The sequence below is a fragment of the Dreissena polymorpha genome, chromosome 1 (genome assembly GCF_020536995.1).
Source record: "Dreissena polymorpha isolate Duluth1 chromosome 1, UMN_Dpol_1.0, whole genome shotgun sequence".
Lineage (NCBI taxonomy): Eukaryota > Metazoa > Mollusca > Bivalvia > Myida > Dreissenidae > Dreissena > Dreissena polymorpha.
Genome location: NC_068355.1, coordinates 50,524,515 through 50,543,251, shown reverse-complemented (window position 1 = coordinate 50,543,251; position 18,737 = coordinate 50,524,515). Strand labels below are relative to the sequence as shown.

Sequence of the window (18,737 nt, the reverse complement as noted above, 5' to 3'; positions counted from 1 at the left end):
AAAACATGCCTTGTTTTGCTATCAACACAAAGCTTGGAACAGGAATATAAATGGACTATGCAATATTTTTTTCAAGTGTAACAGTTTCATTGTTCATAATTGGAGTAAAGTAGATTTTTTTAGGAAAAGTGCACCCTGTCAGTGATTTTTACCACATAATCAGGCTAATATTTGCTTTCAGCCTAATATTTGCTTTCATTTTGAAAAAGAAAATATACCATGTATATGCATGGAAATCAAGGACAGCATATTTGAATTTTATGACCAAGTAATGATGTTTTCCTCAAACAAACAACAAAAGTATATTATGTCCCAAATACTAAAATTACTATTCTGAAAATGATATGCAAATGACTGCTACGTGTGTGATCTCCTAAATTATGTATTATGGTTATCCAAATTAAAAATGCTGCATATTTATTATCTTTCCAGCAATGATCAATAACATTGGTGGTTCAGGAAGGGTTAATTATTTTTTGTCAACACTGAATGTTCCAATGATCAGTTGAACTTTAAGAAAATTGAAATACATGCGGGTAGGAACATTCATCAAGTGTCAACTATCTTCCTTGTAGCAGACAGGCTAAAATAATCGCAAATATTCGTTCAAAATACAATCGCTACCAGATGATTTATTTGATGTTCAAAGTTGTATTGCATTGTTAACTTCTTATACAGATATAGGTGCTTAAAAATGCAGAATTTTCAAAATTAAAAAAATCATTTAAACAGAAATATTCTGCTTCAGTATTAGACAAATCAGACGTAGTGTTACTTAAGCTTTCAAAAAAACGTTGTTAATTCTTCTAACGATATTTTTTTTTTATGACGCTATTTTTGGATTTGAAAAATCGCCCAAAATCGCCTGGTTTGTGATTTCTTAAGTTTTCAATATCAATTATTTTGTTTCATATAACAACAGGCAATATTCTTGCGAATTAAATCCTTATAATATATCTTACCTGTACATAAATGTTCTTTGTGTGTATCAGTTTTACTCGAGTTATAAGTACGTAAAGCGGCGTAGTACAAATTTCGTGCAATATCGCACTCGTTGACAAACCATTCTGCATGCTTTATACAGCTATCTACATTGAAACTATAGTTTCATTAAAAAACACATGTTTAAGAAAATAACGGGTCTGCAACATTGTGAATGGTTTCAGTAAAAACTATTCAACACATCATCACTGACGACCTATATGAGAAATCAATATTTTGTATATTATTAAATACATGGAAACATGGAACATGGAAATAATCCTTGAACGGAATTGCCCTCGTAACGCATCGTTCCATTTATACTTGACATCGGTGTAAGACAGATACTAGTACTCTGACGAGACATTATTACATAACAACGAAAAATTTAACGGGGCGTGATCACTTAACTCGTTAAAATCATGCACGGTAAAATCAGATATATTTGAAAAGCTACATTCCTTTGTCAACAAATAGTCAATGACAAACTTACCGTTATTATAATAAAAAGTTTGCTTACAGCTATTTCCAACTAAACCATTAACACTACGTAAACTAGTAGATGTGCATAAATCAAGTAATCTTACGCCATTACAATTAAGTGAACTATCCACGGAGGCTCTAACTGTGGTGTTATCGGGGCAGTAGTCAGAGTCATCATTTACATTATTAGTCTCCTACCGGGGACTATATGGTTTGCGCTCTGTCTGTCAGTCTGTCAGTCAGTCCGTCAGTCCGTCAGTCCGTCACACTTTTTTGGATCCTGCGATAACTATAAAAGTTCTTAATATTTTTCATGAAACTTGAAAGATGGACAGATGGCAATATGAAGATTATGCATGTCATTTCATTTTGTTCCTACGTCAAGAATTGTGGTTGGTATGGCAACAAATAGACTAGAAATATTGTTGAAAATGGTGGATCCTGCGATAACTTTAAAAGTTCTTCATATTTTTTCATGAAACTTGAAACATGGACAGATGGCAATATGGTAGGTGGGGGACTTATATTGATTGGCAATAGTCTTGTTTATTTTATCTTGTAGAATATAATCACATTTATGTCCAACTCTGCTATTTAGATTGCCAGTAACAAACATTTTACCAAAATCAGAAAAAAAATTATCATCATTTTCTAAAATGTCAAAGAGATCAACATTAAAAGTTGTATACACTGGTGAATTATGTCCTCATGTATAAGTGGTACAAATATAAAAATCTTTGGATATATTAAAAAATGAGCGATCAAATTTTAACTAAATTATTGTATCATTATGATTGTTTACTATTTTAATGCCATCAGCTCATTCTTCCTCAATATAGACAACAATACCACCACTATTTCTTCGGGCTTTTCGATGCTGAACTTTTCTAAAAAAAAGTTCAAAGACAAAATTCCACTTAAATTTATATTATTTGCACTATTCGTACAGGATTCAAAAAAAAATACATCATTAAAACTCAAGATATTTACAAAATTAGAACATTACTTTCTTCAATCGGTTAGTCCGTTTACATTGCAGGACAGGATTTTCAATTCATCACCGCCGTGTTCCTACGCTCGCACCGGGTTTCCGTCAATATAGAGCGTATCGAATGCAAGGTACGCCCTTTTGCCAAGCCGCCTCGCCTCTTTCATTTTGAGACACCAATATCCGTCTTTTCTGTAATTATTCCGGAGGATATTGCTCAAAGACGCGAAACCATGTGCCGTCCAGTTCTTTCCTCTTTTTCCTCATCATTTCTCTGTCTTTAAAGCAACTAAACTTTGCCACAATGTTTCGAGTTTTCCCGTGTGTCGGTGACCCCGAGAACCGTTGTACACGTTCCAACTTAATTGATGCTGCTTCTTCCTTAGCCAGCTTCGTTTTCTCGTGGAGAAACGCCCGTACGTGCTTTCCGTGTCTTCGATAGTACCGGCGCGAGATTTCGGTATGCCACTGAACATCAGATCTTTTCTCATAGACTGAGATTGCAAGTATACAAGTTCTTCCTGTAAAGTGCTCCTCTTTTTCTCTAACTTAGTTACTTTACTGTTTACAGTACTCATTACAAAGTCTATACTCCCAGTCTTTTCCTCGACCTTTGTAACTTGCTCCCCCAACTTCCGGTTTCTATCGTTTACCACCATCCACAACTTTTTTTAATTCAGATTCAAAGCTACTAACCTTCCTTTCCACTTCTTCGGGGGTGTTTAACCTTGTCTCTATGTTGTCCATTCGATTGTCTATCTTCTTCAAGTATGCGAGCAGCTCGGTATTTAACGGTTCTGCCATAATTGGAATTTCCGGTTGGACAGAACAGTGTTAACAATTATAATGATATATAATAAAAATGATTTATTTTTATAACAAAAATATGTATACATAGTTCATTGATGTTTGTACTTCAGCGATGTATGTGCGTGAAATTAAACAGGCAGATCAGAAATTCACATGAAAGTACCCGATGGTGAATACGTGCTGACTTCCAAATGGTCGAGTCGTGCGATTGCCTGTACAATATGTTTGTTTTTACATAACCCTAAAATCACATTTGAAGATAAACACGCTAAAATACATCCGAAAGACATTGATTTTGTGTTGTTGTTTTAGTTGTCAAAGGCATCTTTCTGGATAAATTCATATTTAGGATATTAAGGATTTTCGCGATTTTTTTTCCAATGGCGAAATCGTCAAGTTAATTCAGGCGATTGTACATCAAGAAGAGTAGGAATGTGCGTAAAGTGTCGTCCCAGTTCAGCCTATTAAGTCTGCATTGGCTCATCATGGACGACACTTTCCGCTTGTATTCATTTTTTTAACGCAATTTCATTTAGAATTGTTTACATTTTGCAGTTTATATCATCTCAAATGGTGGACGATTTCCTACGTAAATAGATCCTTTATCATATCTGTTCAATCTCATAAATAAGTAATAATGTTCATGTTATTGGATGTTAACGAAAGTACCATGCATCTGGAGAAAAGGTAGATAATGTAATGAACATGTCCGATGTAATGGTCTCATTACCACAATTGCATGGTTATATGATTTTCAGTACAATCTGAAAATGATTTCCAAATTTTAAATTATATCTTTGGTAATAAGGTGAATTTTGAATGATTAACATGTCAACGATAAAAAAAACATGTGATTGTTATATAAGTTTTAGGTGATTAAAGTCTTACAATTTAGTCCATGTTTTTGTTTTTATGCAAAAAATCGACGGCTTTCATTTCTGAAAAGGAAGGCGTGTTTCCACTTAGGTTTTTATTTCGAACCACTTTGTATGATAACTGATTTCTATGCTGTCCCACGCCACCGAAAGGCAAATTTTATGTTTTACAATAAACTGATACGAACCGTCCCCTATCAAACAGGCAAACGAATAATCGGTGACAGTATGCAATCGAGAATCGTACGCGAACTGAATTAAATATTTATTTTACATTCGTATTTTGTATGAAGAATTGGGTTTTAGGTGTGACCAACCAGTTTGCGTTATAAACGAAGCAATCGATTTGCGCTATATATATAACGAAATTGAAATATTATCTCTAAACAGCCAGTCTTCAATTTTCAATACAGGTCAATTGACAAGAAATAATTCCTAGAATTTTGGCCAATACTTACAAGTCAAAAACACGGGTTGATGTAAATGTCGGTAGATATGTTTATTAAAGGGCATATCTCGATAAATTTGTTTCTGAATCAAAACACTGGATAATGAAAAGTTGTTAAAATGAAGTTGCTTTAAAGATAAGTACGTAAGTATGTATTCAAAAGTGTATGGTAATGTTATGCTAACAATCTGTGTGATGTACGCGTTCTTTTAAGTAACGGTCTCTTGTTGTAGTCCTCGTTGTAGCCTACCGCTTCGAGACTTTCTAAAATCAAGATAAGTGGTCTTTCCCTGACAAGTGTTTATTTTGAAACTCCGATGTCAAGTGCATACTTAAACTAATAGATGTTCATTAAATGGATAAAAAGTTGTTAAACTTAATACTTTAATGTATTTAAATCAATTACATCACTTACGTAAAATAAGGTTAGAATTGCATGAATGTATTAGATATAGATATAAACATAAAAGTACTTCATAAATATCAATTATTACAATTTTAAAAAGCTTTCTTTTCTTTCAAGATAAGATGCTCCTTAAATAGGGTACGTTTAAAGAGAATCGATATATGACTTATAGTACATTGAATAAAAGGAAACAAAATCTTCAATGTAATTATTGTCTTCGTTTTAGTACTCTATCGCTTTTTTCAACTAAGTTTGCTTAGCCCCAGTTACATATAGATAACGGATCAGTACGGATCATATTCGACACGATTCGGCATTTGAATCTTGTAGCCGCCGTGTAGCTGCGTGTCGATCTTTGTAGGCCCTGGAACGTCCGTACTTGGGGCCCCGGGAGGCCATGTCTTGGGAAGTTCAAAACTGACGTGTTGATTTGTGATGATCCGGGACGGTTCCATTATCTGCCGTTTAGGATCCAGAGACAGTCGCACGTATGCTTTGGTTGTCCGTTTGCGTGCTTGTTTTTGCGGGATACCATTTAAGAGAAACGCTAAATGTTATTACATGGTATTAATTATATAGAGGATAGGCGGTTAGGGTGTTGAATGGGACAAGTTTATCGTATAAGGCGAAGGAATTGTATCCGGTAAGCCGATACATTTTCCCCATTAAAGACCTTAACCATCAATTATATTTATCATTATGTTTCCATTTTGTGATCGTATTTTTTATTTCAAGCTTTTCTGGATATAAATAGCATTTGTAAGGTGGATTATACTCATTAAACTCAAACGTCATGAATTAGTTCCGGCATGTGACACAAACAATACAAAAGTCACATGTTAACGAATCGTTAATCAGTTTATCCAACAAACCATTTATTCGGCAGTAAAACATGCAATTGACAGGATATAAATAATATCCTGAAATAAAAATCAACGTACTGACAGTACTGGTGTGACGGTGCTTTTGAAGAGGATGGATATAAAAGCATCAATTTAAGTTGATCTACATCATCACAATTGTGTATGTGGCTACGAAAAAAAAAATTGGTACGAAAAAAATTGGGTACGGAAAAAAAAATTGGGTACGACAAAAATTTGGGTGCGAAAAAAATTTGGAAACGAAAAAAAAGTTCGAACGAAAAAAAAATGGGTACGAAAAATTTTTGGTACGGAAAAAAATTGGGGGTACGGGGACGTAGTACCCCTGGGGAACTTGACCCACAATCGCACATTCTTGGCCATTTCCGTCAAACATCGGATAAGTACCTCGAAGGCAATAGTATGAAGACACATTGATGGCGTACCACGTGAGTCGAAGGTCAACAAGACCTAGTAGGTAAAAAGAGAAATGTACTTTGACGTACAATATGTACGTCGAAGTACATTTTTTGTACTTCGACGTACAAAATTGTAATTCGGCGTTCAGTCTTTACTGACCCTTGAGTGTTAGCCAATCAGAAGACGCCTTACATCTGTTGCTTTTAGAGATATTTGACATTGAACATTATTATTATTAATAATTATACCAAATTATGCGACTATCGACCGCTAACTAATAGATATTGAGAGTATTTATTGAACATTATTATTATTTTTTATACCAAATTATGCAACTATCGACAGCTAACTTATAGAAATTGTGCGTATTTATTGACCTTGTGTGGCGGAATTAACCTCTGACTTATGCAAATAATGGTTAACACAAAATACAACCAAACCAGGGAGGTAATTATACATGTTTAATCCCGTAATCGTTTGGTAATTGTTTGGTTACCGTAGGGAATTTCCTACACAGTAATGCGCTGGATCGTGATATTCCGCCCCGCATGGTCAATAAATACTCACAATATGTTGATTTTTTTTTTAAAGGTAACCCTGAATCTTCTTCAAATGGGTATATATTATATAATCTATTTCAATGCATTAAATACTCGAGACTTCTTTGTAAAATGTTGTTGTTTTTTTATTTTGATATTTTTATTAATTTTGTCCTCAATTAAAAAAAGAGATTTTAAACATTTATTATGAATAAATCTGACGGAAAAGCGGCTCATGAGACAAGTGGTTTGATCGGCTATTAAGAAAATGTGTACGTTGAAGTACAAACATGTACGTCGAAGTACAAATTGTTCTTCGACGTACAAATTTATACCTCGAAGTGTATTTCATTTTGTACGTCGAAGTACAATTTTTGTACTTCGACATACATATTGTACGTCAAAGAACATTTCTCTTGTCACCAAGTAGGTCTTGTTGCCTTTCGACCCAAATGGTACGCCATACACATTTCGTAAGCGGTAATGCGGTCCTACCTATGCAAGTAAAAATGTAAGCGAAATATGTAAACAAAGTGGTAGCCTGTCAGGAATGTTTGAATTAATGAAGAAAATCGTGTATTGATGTTAGTTTATTGAAGAAATGTACAGAAAATATGTTAAATAAGCAATAGCGATATTTTTTTCTCAGCCGCATAATTGTTGATAGTTTGATATCATAAAATGAAAGTGAAAGTAGAACTGTTGTCAAAAATGACAACCTGTCAATGTGTTGAGAGGGCGATTACACTCAATGTATTCACATTTTTTACCACAGGCTTTGCCAATTACCTTTCCAGTATGGGTGGCTTTGTTACTATGTATTGCTATCATGTAACTGCATGATTGTTTATATGTTTACAATACAAAAAGCATAAATAATGATATAAATATACTGATTGAACTTATAATAATCTGACAATCTGATAACTATAGCCAGATCAATTAAGTACATAAAATAAAAAAAAATTGTCCTGATTTGATGAGATATTTATGCACATATATGGGTTGATCCACAAATAAAAAGTATTTTTGATCTGTGTTCGGTGCAGGCTCTTTTTCCATGACTGTGAAAGTAAAATTTTCATGTGAAAATGATGTCAATTTTTTTCTGAAGTATTTCATTCAACCATTGAATAAAATGAACTGAGCTGCATATAATTTGCCATGTTGATAGGTGTTTGTTAGGTGATCAACAGGGGATGACCAGAGAAAATGGATAAACATTTGAGATCTGGTCAGGGCTTCATATATACAAGTGGTTAAATGGTATACATTTTATATCTGGCCAATGCTCAAGAGAAAATGTGTACATTTCAGAAAAGTTTACCATTTAAAAATGTTTAAATACCGCTTGACTAAGGCTCTTAATTCGTCTAGCATGAACACTTTTATAATCTTTAATGACATCATCTTACCATGCATTTCAAAATCAAGGCCTTGGTCTGACACTTTGGTAACATTAACGTTAAACTGTTACCAGTCTTCTGAAATTATTTTTTATTGAACTATGTAATGAAATCTAAATCGCGCACTGATTTTTCTTGTTTTAAAGCAGTCATTGATCAGTTGTGGCCTCTCGGTAATGACCCTTTTTGCTTACTTGTCACAACCTTAAAACTTTCCACACTTCTATATTAGCAGATCTGGATTTAGGTGATCTTCAATAGTACATTTACACCTTAGCTCTGTCACAAGAGTGCTGGTAAAGTCAATCCACATATTTCAATCTAGGCCATGTCAAACTCAAAGTGTCAAAGACAAATGAAAGATGCTTTCATTAATTATTGTCCCATTGTTTACTACTGCTGTGAGTTTTTATATTATATAACTGATGACCATCATGTGAGAGAAAATTCACATTTTCTTAGTATATCAGGTTTAGCAGACTTTTAGATAACAAAGTAGGCTAGTTTTCAATGTCGCTCTTGGGGAACTTACCCGCAGCACAACCTCTTGCAATCAAAGACGACACTCTACCACTAGGCTTTTAGGAAGATTCCGAATTTTTTAATCCCTCGTCAGAGCAACCAAACCAAAAATTAAGTCAAATATTGCCGACTCGGACGGTATTATTGAGTCAGTTCATGAGAGATAATGGAAGATGAAACATCTCTCAAGCCCCCTAGCATCGCCTTAAGCAGTATTCAATTCTCAACACGAAAGTGCTGGAGTCATTGATCCCGAGGGACCAGAAAAAACACTTGATTAATGATCGAAATAAAAACATTTGATTAATGACAATACTATTATTCGAGCCAGGTCACAAGGAAAGGGCAGTCTAATCAGTATCCAATTAAACTATTTGTTATTGTCTGAAAACCGCTATTAAGCTAACAGCTTTCAAGCGACTGCAGGCTGATCTGGATCCAAACTGGCCACAAAAGCCTTAATGTCTCTTTTACTGTGACACAGTTCATTGGACTTTAAAATGATATCAAATATTATAATAGAAAGAAGCAATAATACAAACCAATAACTTGAGTAAAGACTTTGTAATCAATGTTTTCAGGACAGCTTGATGATCTGCAAATCCCATGTGATATGTTGATATTGGGTATCATATTCATTCAATAAGTCGCAAAACCCCGGGGTTTTAACTTCCTATATATGGGTATATAGGGGTGTGCCGATTTTATGGGGAGGGGGGGGTGTTTTTCGACTAAAATTATAGATATGGGTATGGTTTTGAGCATCTAAGTATAGATATGGGTATTGAAATCAGAAATTTGCTTGTATGTAAATGCATATAGATTTGAAAGTATCAGTATCAAAATGGGTATGATAAATGTCATTCTTGTATATAAATGGGTATCAAAAAGTAAATTTCAGTAGCGGGAAAGGTATAATAGCAAATTCAATAAGTATACTGTATTGATATGAAAGAGATTAAAATTCTAGTTTGAAATGTGTCCACTTTATCAAATTCTAGTATTTAAATGGGTCCAGTTAATCAAACTTCTTGTATTGAAATGGGTCCACTTTCTAAATAGCATCGTATACAAATGGGTATGCTTAAAAAAAATCTTGTATCAAAATGGGTCTACTTTATCAGAGTTCCGGTATAAAAATGGGTCACATTTCGGAAGTCTCAGAGGGACACCCCTACCCTAAAATTTGGGAAGTAATCCCCCCGGGCGCAAAATGCTCGAATACAATTTAAAAAGCAAAATGGGACTTGATAACTGAAAATACCAGTTTTGCCGTGTCAAGCTGTCAAGATCCAGAAAGTCCTGCATTCACATCGAATATATCCTTCGAATTCAATCCATTGTTGACATTAGCGGAGATTTAGTTAATAAATAACTCATATATCCTAAATGACATTTTCTAAATAGCCAAACAAGCCGATGTATGCTGTAAGAAAGTTTTGACACGAGTGTGAACATTCTCTCATGGGCGCGGCCATTGTTGTTTGTTGAGGCACGAACGACAACTCTGCTGGAGAATATTATCAATGCTAAACAGCGAGATATGCCGATTAGAAAAATCGAGTTATCTCAATCGGACTGGCTCGGTCTTTTACATAGCTCGCCATTGTGAAGAATGTTTTCATTGCATGTAACTTAGACGAGCTGCTGAAGCAGCATCGTCAAAAATGAATTAAAAACACATGTTTTATTTAAATTTATACTCACTCTTCATGCTGATCTGCCTTCCTTCACGCTATGTGAGACGCCCGAAACACAAAGTTCTGTATGAGAAAGTTAGTAAATATGCCATATCATTTGTTACCGAGCCTCTCTTCTTGTCTTACAGCCCTGACGCTCTCGTAACGGGTATTCAACATAGACCCGTACTCAAGATTTAGCTCGTCTGCTTCTGACTTCCGGAGGCCTGTCTTCTTTGCAACGTAGGGTTCTCCTTGAACCAATCGGCGTGTCAAACCCCCTGTCTCTGAAACGACGATGGACGTCTTCTTGTTCTTCTTGCTGAAGCTTGTAGATCTACTTATGAATCTGATGGCGATCTTGATCTGGACATCGAGCTTGTTTCTTCTTGTTTCTGATGTTCTTCATCGGTAGAGGATGGTGGTCGTAACGATCGCAAGGGAACTGGAAGGACCACTTCTACAATACGCTTCATTTTGGATTGCATTTCGAACTTTTAGCTTTGTGCACAAAATACGAGGTTAAGCCTTCGAGATCCGATTACATAATGATGCATAATGATGGAATCACCGTATGTGTGTGCGTGAATTTCGGAGTCATGAGGCCCTTCCCCACGTGAGATTGCATTATATGAGTACCTGGAGATAACATGAAGTGTGTCCCAGCAAGCCTTCTAATTAAATAACTTTACTCATAAAATCTGGTACGAATTTTGAATCTACCTGCAATTTCCACTATGTTTTTTACCTAAAGATTTAAATATAAGTGTGGAAGTGTGCTGTTGGGGGAAAAGCCGGGGTATCCGGAGGGAACTCCACCTGTCCGGTATGGTGACAACCAAACAATCCGTGTCTCTGCCGTGTTGTTCCAGGACAGTCCGTGTGGGCGCAATGTAGATTGCGTGTTGCTGCCGGGACTGTTCGTGCTGGTAGATGTTTGTTCTCGTGAATACCGTGTTGTCACCGGGATGATGGTCTCTGGATGACACTCGACGCTCAAAAAATCCAAAAAAAGTTCATTGATCGTTCCGGGTCTTGAACTTTGGGCAATCCGGGACGATCCGAGACTACCGTGTCCATCCGCGCTTACATGGGGCTGGGACTTTATTGCGGTTTCCTTTCGTGTTTTTTCTGTACGCGATTACACAATTACAGCTCCTGGTAAGAAAATACGTAGCGAGTAACGTCGAGATATAAATTGAATATTATTACGAAATAAACACTAATAATTTTCTTACTGATATTGCTGTAAAAAGTAATAAAGGATATAACACGGCTAAAAAACCTGTTTCGACACGGACGTCGCTATCTCGATTGTCACGTAATTACCCTTCTATATATATTTAAAGTTTATACTCAAAGTCAACGAACATTTCGTTCCCTATTTCGAAAAAATAAAGTTAACACATACAAAATAAATGTTCCTTATAGCAATAAATTTCAACGCTAGATGTGGTATGGTAACACAGATTTAACGAGATACAAAATGCTCGTTTTTATTTTTTTGTGGATCAATATATTCCATTTTAATTTCTATAATAACTATTAATAAGACAAACGAACACTAACTTGGTACATGAACATGTATTGCATATATTGTTCCACAAAAAAGAGCATTTTGTATCTTGTTTAATCTATGTAACCTGACATCTTCTAGCGTTGAAAGTTTGGCTTCTGCTATAAGGCACATTGATTATGTATGTGTTTACTTAATTTTTTCGAAATAATATACTAGATATTTTTAGGGTTTATTTGCTTTTAAGCAAACTGGTAGAATATTAGTTGGGAATAGTTGCTCTCCACAACTGCATGCTATGACTTATTATCTTTAAAAATGTTACTATAAGAGGCCCAAATTAATGACAAACAATACAAAAATAAATGTTGTGTAACTGACAATTGCAACTAAATATTTGGATATCAAAATCGTATTTAGAAAACACACATTTTCAAGATATTTATGTCATATCTTTGCGTTATAAAGCTACAAAAAATGAACAGTCAATTGATGTAATAACAATTGAAAAAACCAAATATTCCGCGGTTAACGCCATAAGTGAAATAGCCGCAAGCTCCTCATGTAATAGATGTGTTTGCAATTCAGTGTGTTATGCTTAATGGTCTGCATCAAACCTCAGTTTGAGTTGTACAAGCTTGCTGGATTATACAGTCAAGATGGTATGTACTGCTTCCTTACAGTTTTGCATACGTGCTTCACCAGGTACATAGTTTAAGATGATACACTGTGGGCGTAAGACACACCACACTTCAACAAAATCTATCCTTTAATGTTTAATTCGTCTCCATGTTACCTTGACATTTTGAATGAAGCTACCGATAAAGAATAAGCTTTACATGTATGGTATAAACTGAACACGATTCGGTCAAAACAGTTTCTTGAGTGTTTGGAAACACTATTTAGTTAACAAACGTGCAAAATTACACAACAAAATATAATCGAAGATAATCTCGTTATACTTCCATATAAGATCGTGTGTGTTTCTTGCGTTTTGTTCGATTTGTGTACAAGATCACCAACGCAATGCATTGCAGAAAAGATCATAGCCCAGATTGGATAAACATTTTTTGATGGCCAACAGGCATTAAATGCGTTGTTTCAAGACCAACATGTAGTTTAAGTATTGATGAAAGACCAATAGGTGTTTTAGGTGTTGTTTTAATGCTAACAGGCGTTGTAAGTGTTGATTTTGTGCAAAAAAAAGTATTTTAAGTGTTTTCTCAATGTCATCAAGCGTTTAAAGTGTTGATAAGATGCAAACAAACCATTTAAGTGTTGGTTCAAAGCCAACCTGCGTTTTATGAGTTGGCTCAATGCCAACGGGTAGTTAAAGTGTTGGGATGTAGCAAACAGGCGTTTTAAGAGTGGGTTCAAGGCCAACGGGTAGTTAAGTGTTGGGATGTAGCAAACAGGCGTTTTAAGAGTGGGTTCAAGGCCAACGGGTAGTTAAGTGTTGGGATGTAGCAAACAAGCGTTTCAAGAGTGGGTTCAAGGCTAACGGGTAGTTTAAATATTGGGATGAAGCAAACAGGCGTTTTAAGAGTGGGTTCAAGGCCAACGGTTAGTTTAATTGTTGGGATGAAGCAAACAGGCGTTTTACGAGTGGGTTCAAGGCCAACGGTTAGTTTAACTGTTGGGATGTAGCAAACAGGCGTTTTAAGAGTGGGTTCAATGCCAACGGGTAGTTTAAGTGTTGGGATGTAGCAAACAAGCGTTTTAAAAGTGGGTTCAAGGCCAACGGGTAGTTTAACTGTTAGGATGTAGCAAACAGGCGTTTTAAGAGTGGGTTCAATGCCAACGGGTAGTTAAACTATTTGGATGTAGCAAACAAGCGTTTTAAGAGTGAGTTCAATGCCTTTCGGGGTAGTTTTTTAAGTGTTTGGGTGTAGCGAACAGGCGTTTTAAGAGTGGGTTCAAGGTCAACGGGTAGTTTAATTATTTGAATGCAGCAAACAGGCGTTGTAAGAGTGGGTTCAATGCCAAATGGTAGATTAAGTGTTAGGATGTAGCAAGTAGGAGTTTTACGAGTGGGTTCAAGACCAACTGGTAGATTAAGTGTTGGGATGAAACAAACAGGCGTTTTACGAGTGGGTTTAAGGTCAACGGTTAGTTTAACTGTTGGGATGAAACAAACAGGGGTTTTAAGAGTGGGTTCAAGGCCAACGGGTTGTTTAAATGTTGGGATGAAGCAAACATGCGTTTTAAGTGTTGGTTCATTGCCGAGAGGCGTTTTAAGTTTTGGCTGAAGGCCAACAGGCTTTCAAGCGTTGGTTAAGGCTACTCGGCAGTTAAAGCGATTATGAATGCCGACAGTCTTTTTAAGTGTTGGTTCAATACCAACAAGCTTTTAAAGTCTTTTTTCAAGGAAACGAGCGTGTTAAGAGTTGATTTTAGGTCTACAGGCGTTTTAAGTTTATGTTCACTTCACTCAAAGTGTTAGTTGTATTTTAGTAGATATTGCATTGCAAACATTTATCTTAAACATATAATGTTTTGACTTTGAAAAAAATGTGCTTTTTTGACGGCAAATTAAGGAGCTCATTATAAACTGGTTTTAACAACCAGTGCTTATGCATTGACCGTTCTCAAGCGGGACTCCCAGTTTTGTTAATATGTGTGCATATTATGTACGTGTTTTGTTTTGTCAAGTACTTGTGTTTAAAGCCTGACTGTTTTATTATGGTTCCTTGCCATAAATAAAAGACCGCTTGCATAATTAGATTTCTCTCGTATTCGCGCAGTTGACAATGGGCTTTAATTAAGTCGCCACTTCTATTGGTGACGTGTTTCTCACTGATTTCCAAGATGATATGATGATTCAATAGTGCGCGGACTATCAAATATCGCTGTCTTCATAGACTATGATGAATTAAACTCATGTCAATTTTGCTAAAAGCTTTTTTAAATTCGTATAGTAATCAAGTAATACTTGAGTCCGTTCAATGTGTATTTTTATGATGACAAACTTTACGTCGAGAAAAATATTTATAAGCAGATTATTTAAGATTGAAATATGGACACTTTTGTTTGCAAAAAAGCCATAACCTTTACCTTTCATAACAGTTGCATGACTTACGGTATTTCTTAAACCTGAAAAGCTACCTGTTCACGATTTGTTGTATGTTATTGTAGATTAAAAAAAATAAATTAAAATCATCCAAAGCTGTGTCTCTTGAATGAAACAAAATGAGCCTCGCTCTGTGAAAAGGGAATTCAATGCATTTGCGTAAAGTGCCGTCCCTGATAAGCCTGTGCAGTCTGCACACTCTTCGCTTTTATGATATTTTTAGTTTAAAGAAAGTCTCTTCTTAGCAAAAATCTAGTTAATCTAGTAAGGCTTATCTGCGACGACACTTAACGCAGATCATGATTCATATATTTTACAATGTCATGACTCCGTTTAGAACTATGCTTATGTATACATAAGTAGAGAAAACGTTAGGTCATCGAACAACAAGCTATGCTGCGTGTTGATATAATTCTAGCCCATTTATGTATACCCATGCATTGTGCAGTACAAGATCTGGCTAAAAAATTGAATAAGATATTATACATGTATTTGGTTCCTAACTTGTATTCTCTTTCACAAACAACAGCATATACATAATATGCCGTATTAATATAAATATCATATTCCGATGATACACGTGTACATATATGAACGTTCCCAACGTATTGTGAGCTATGTTGGTCTGTACTAAATACATGAACGACAAATGAAACGATGACAGCCACTTGAGCAACGTGTACCAAAGCGTTAACAGGCAATTCAGCAAAAGATGAAACAGATATGCGAAGTTGTAAAGTTAATATTTTGATTTGGAAAATTATACATCAGACGTAACTGGTTTCCATGGCGTCCATGTACACATCGCGCTCGTCGTCATCGTCGGTGGAGTCAATATCACCTTCGTTGCCATGGTCACTGTAACCATAAAGATGGTCTTCGTTTGAGAACATCGAGGATACAAGCGGACCAACCTTGAAGCTCAAATTGCACTCCGTATCAGAATCCGTTATATCTGTTTCGGTATCGTCCGCAATATTGTCCAGATTCAGGCGTGTCAATTCCTCGATGTTATTTTCATCGCAGTCATTTTGATAACAGTCGTCTTCCCACGCATACGCATTGTCACCTAGTTCGCCGCAGCTATATTCGTAACTAAAGCGATCCTCAAGGTCTTGACCTTCACCGTTGCTAAGAAACAACTTGTTGTATCTCAGTGTGTTAGCATGTGAACTGTGGACGCAAAATTCACAGTCGCACGTGTCTATATACATTTGGGATTTAGCTGCATCGCTTTGTTCTGAAACATACAGTAAATAACTTAAACGGATTGCATGCATACATTTCACTGGCAAAATAGAATTGTTAGATAAAAATACAATTGTCCAAAGAAATGTATTGCAATGGAGAAACTATGCCTCTTCAACAAATAAAAAGGACTTTTTGCATAACTGGTTTGTGTCTGTTTGAATGCAATAAATGAACATCATCATACAACAATAATGTCATGTGTTGTAGTAAGCGTACTAGTTAACAAGTATAAATATTAGAGAGGGAATGTTTACACTCAATAATTGATATGTATATGGTATTTTACATTATTCCACAGTCCTTCGTTAATAAAGTTTGCTCTACGTTGACAGTATCGACTGAATATTCTGCGACATCTGTACATGGAAGGTAAGAAGCAGAGCAAATCCAATACAAACAATCACACTATATCAAGAAGTAAGACATTTTTTATCCCAGTGAAGTTATTTCGAATTCAAATATGTCTACCGCGTTATTTTAATAGCAAATTTAACATGATAAATAACACTAGAGTTAATCTGTTTTGGTATTCGTAAACATAAATTACCAAATATTGGTATGTAATTAAAGAAGATTCAACGTAATGGTGACAAAGCAAAACTGCATCTGGTGTGAGGTAGTTGTTTTGTTGTTTTGTGTAAGTATAATAAACTGTAACGCAGTGTACATTAAACGTCTAGGCTGCGAAATATTGCAAAAAATGCACATTAATTGAGGCACTGAACGTGAATGGGTTAACTACAGTCTCAGCATACCATTTCATCTATTAATTTTGAATCCTTGTGGAGCAATAAAAATATTAGAAAATTAAATATATAAAACATGCCAATCAAACAGAATCATTTTATAATCAGATTTAAACAGAGATAGATTTGCTACTTTCGTGGACGAAAACCCGAAGGTTTTAAGATATAAGCCAGATAGAATGAATTCAATTAAATAGCTCTGTAAATACTGCAGTAAAAGTAATAATAGTTTTTTCACTGCACTTGATCGGATTTAGTCATAAAATTGTATACATCCTCATACAAATTTAATATCATATAATTACCAGATTTTGGAAATCTGAAAAATAACATTTACCGATAAGAAATAATTGTGCAGCTGAGTGATACATATTGCACGCTGAACTCCATCTGATCAATATAAATACTTGTATGAAATTAAAAAATAAAATAATCGAAAGGGAAATACAAAAACAATTACTTCGTATCCAGTGTCGAAAGAATTATTATTATTGGCCTCAGTCAAAATAAACATGTATAAATTGTTCAGTTGATTTAATAGAGAATTTGACGAAATGCTGCGAGCAAAAGAAAACTGACTGTCTATACTTCGTTAAAACCTTGATGATTGTATATTCAACAGTATATCAAAGGCATTGTATACATGTGCAAATAAAGCTGATGGACTATTTGTTCATAATAAATAACATACAATATCAATGTTATAAAAACTCCAATACCGATTGCCTTAATCAGTTGTTAAAATGATTTTTTAATTTTAAAAACTATTCAAATGTGTACCAGTCGCAAGGACTTGCGTTGGCCAAGCATGCCCTATTGCGCTGTCACTCCCGTTCCCCATGTCAGACGCTGTTTCTGTTGACATTGCTGTGCGCTTAGAAATATCATCCCTTATCTGAGAAGAACAGTAGTCTGTCTCCAAACAAGAGCCAATAACCTGGCGCTCCCATCTTCTCTCCACGGAATCCGTCTTATTTTCGCGCGGCTGCATCGATTCCTCGCATGTTTGGGAGAGAATTGAATGACCTAATTTGTTAGGTTGTAAGCAAGATTCGTGATTCGAACCGCGCTGAATTTGTGAGGATAAGTTATGGCTATTTACATTAGCGGTGTGTTGCTCGGATAGTAAAGAAGTTCTACAATTAGAATCTAGTCCCGTGTGCAAGGCTAGTGGTAGATTACCGAATGGTGAAATAGAATTCTCAATTAAACAACACAATGCCGTGCCACATCTTATCGAGGTTACATCTTCGCCCATAGGACAGTTGGGTTTACTTGTATACATAAATTGGCTCGTTGATCCCCTTTTCATGTAATATTTTCTACCCGTTTCGTAATGTTGCTTCATTTTTTCAAAAGAAAGCGGTATTGGTTCATTAATTGAGTCAACAGATGTTAAAGCACCGTGTTTATATTGTTTTGATATTCCATTCACTGCCGGTAAATGAAATGTCGGGGACTTCACTAACGTGTCTGGTTTAAAATAATCTCGGTTTTTCTTGGAACATGCAAGTGTCATTGTCTCGAATTGATCCGTACTATGTGAAGTCGGTAATATGAAAATATTGTCATTGTCTTCCAAATTTGTTACACAACCCGGACATGTAATACGGGTTTGATTCAGTATCCTTGAGCTTTTCGTATCACTGGTAGATATTACATGTCCAGCATATCGGTCGTTTCCAACGCATTGTTGTTGCATTGATTGAACAGTACCAGTTAATTTAATCGAACTTG

General features: G+C 35.5%; 1 protein-coding gene across 1 annotated transcript; it reads right to left on the bottom strand.

Moving 5' to 3' along the window:
* Positions 1-15,594: 15,594 nt before the first annotated feature.
* LOC127867851 (uncharacterized) lies at positions 15,595-18,245 on the bottom strand. Its single transcript, XM_052409346.1, has 2 exons — positions 17,781-18,245; positions 15,595-16,243 (listed from the first exon to the last, which is right to left on the bottom strand). Exons 1-2 carry the CDS (start codon positions 17,989-17,991, stop codon positions 15,771-15,773), a joined length of 684 nt encoding a protein of 227 aa, XP_052265306.1. The 5' UTR covers positions 17,992-18,245; the 3' UTR covers positions 15,595-15,770.
* Between the last annotated feature and the right edge of the window lie 492 nt (positions 18,246-18,737).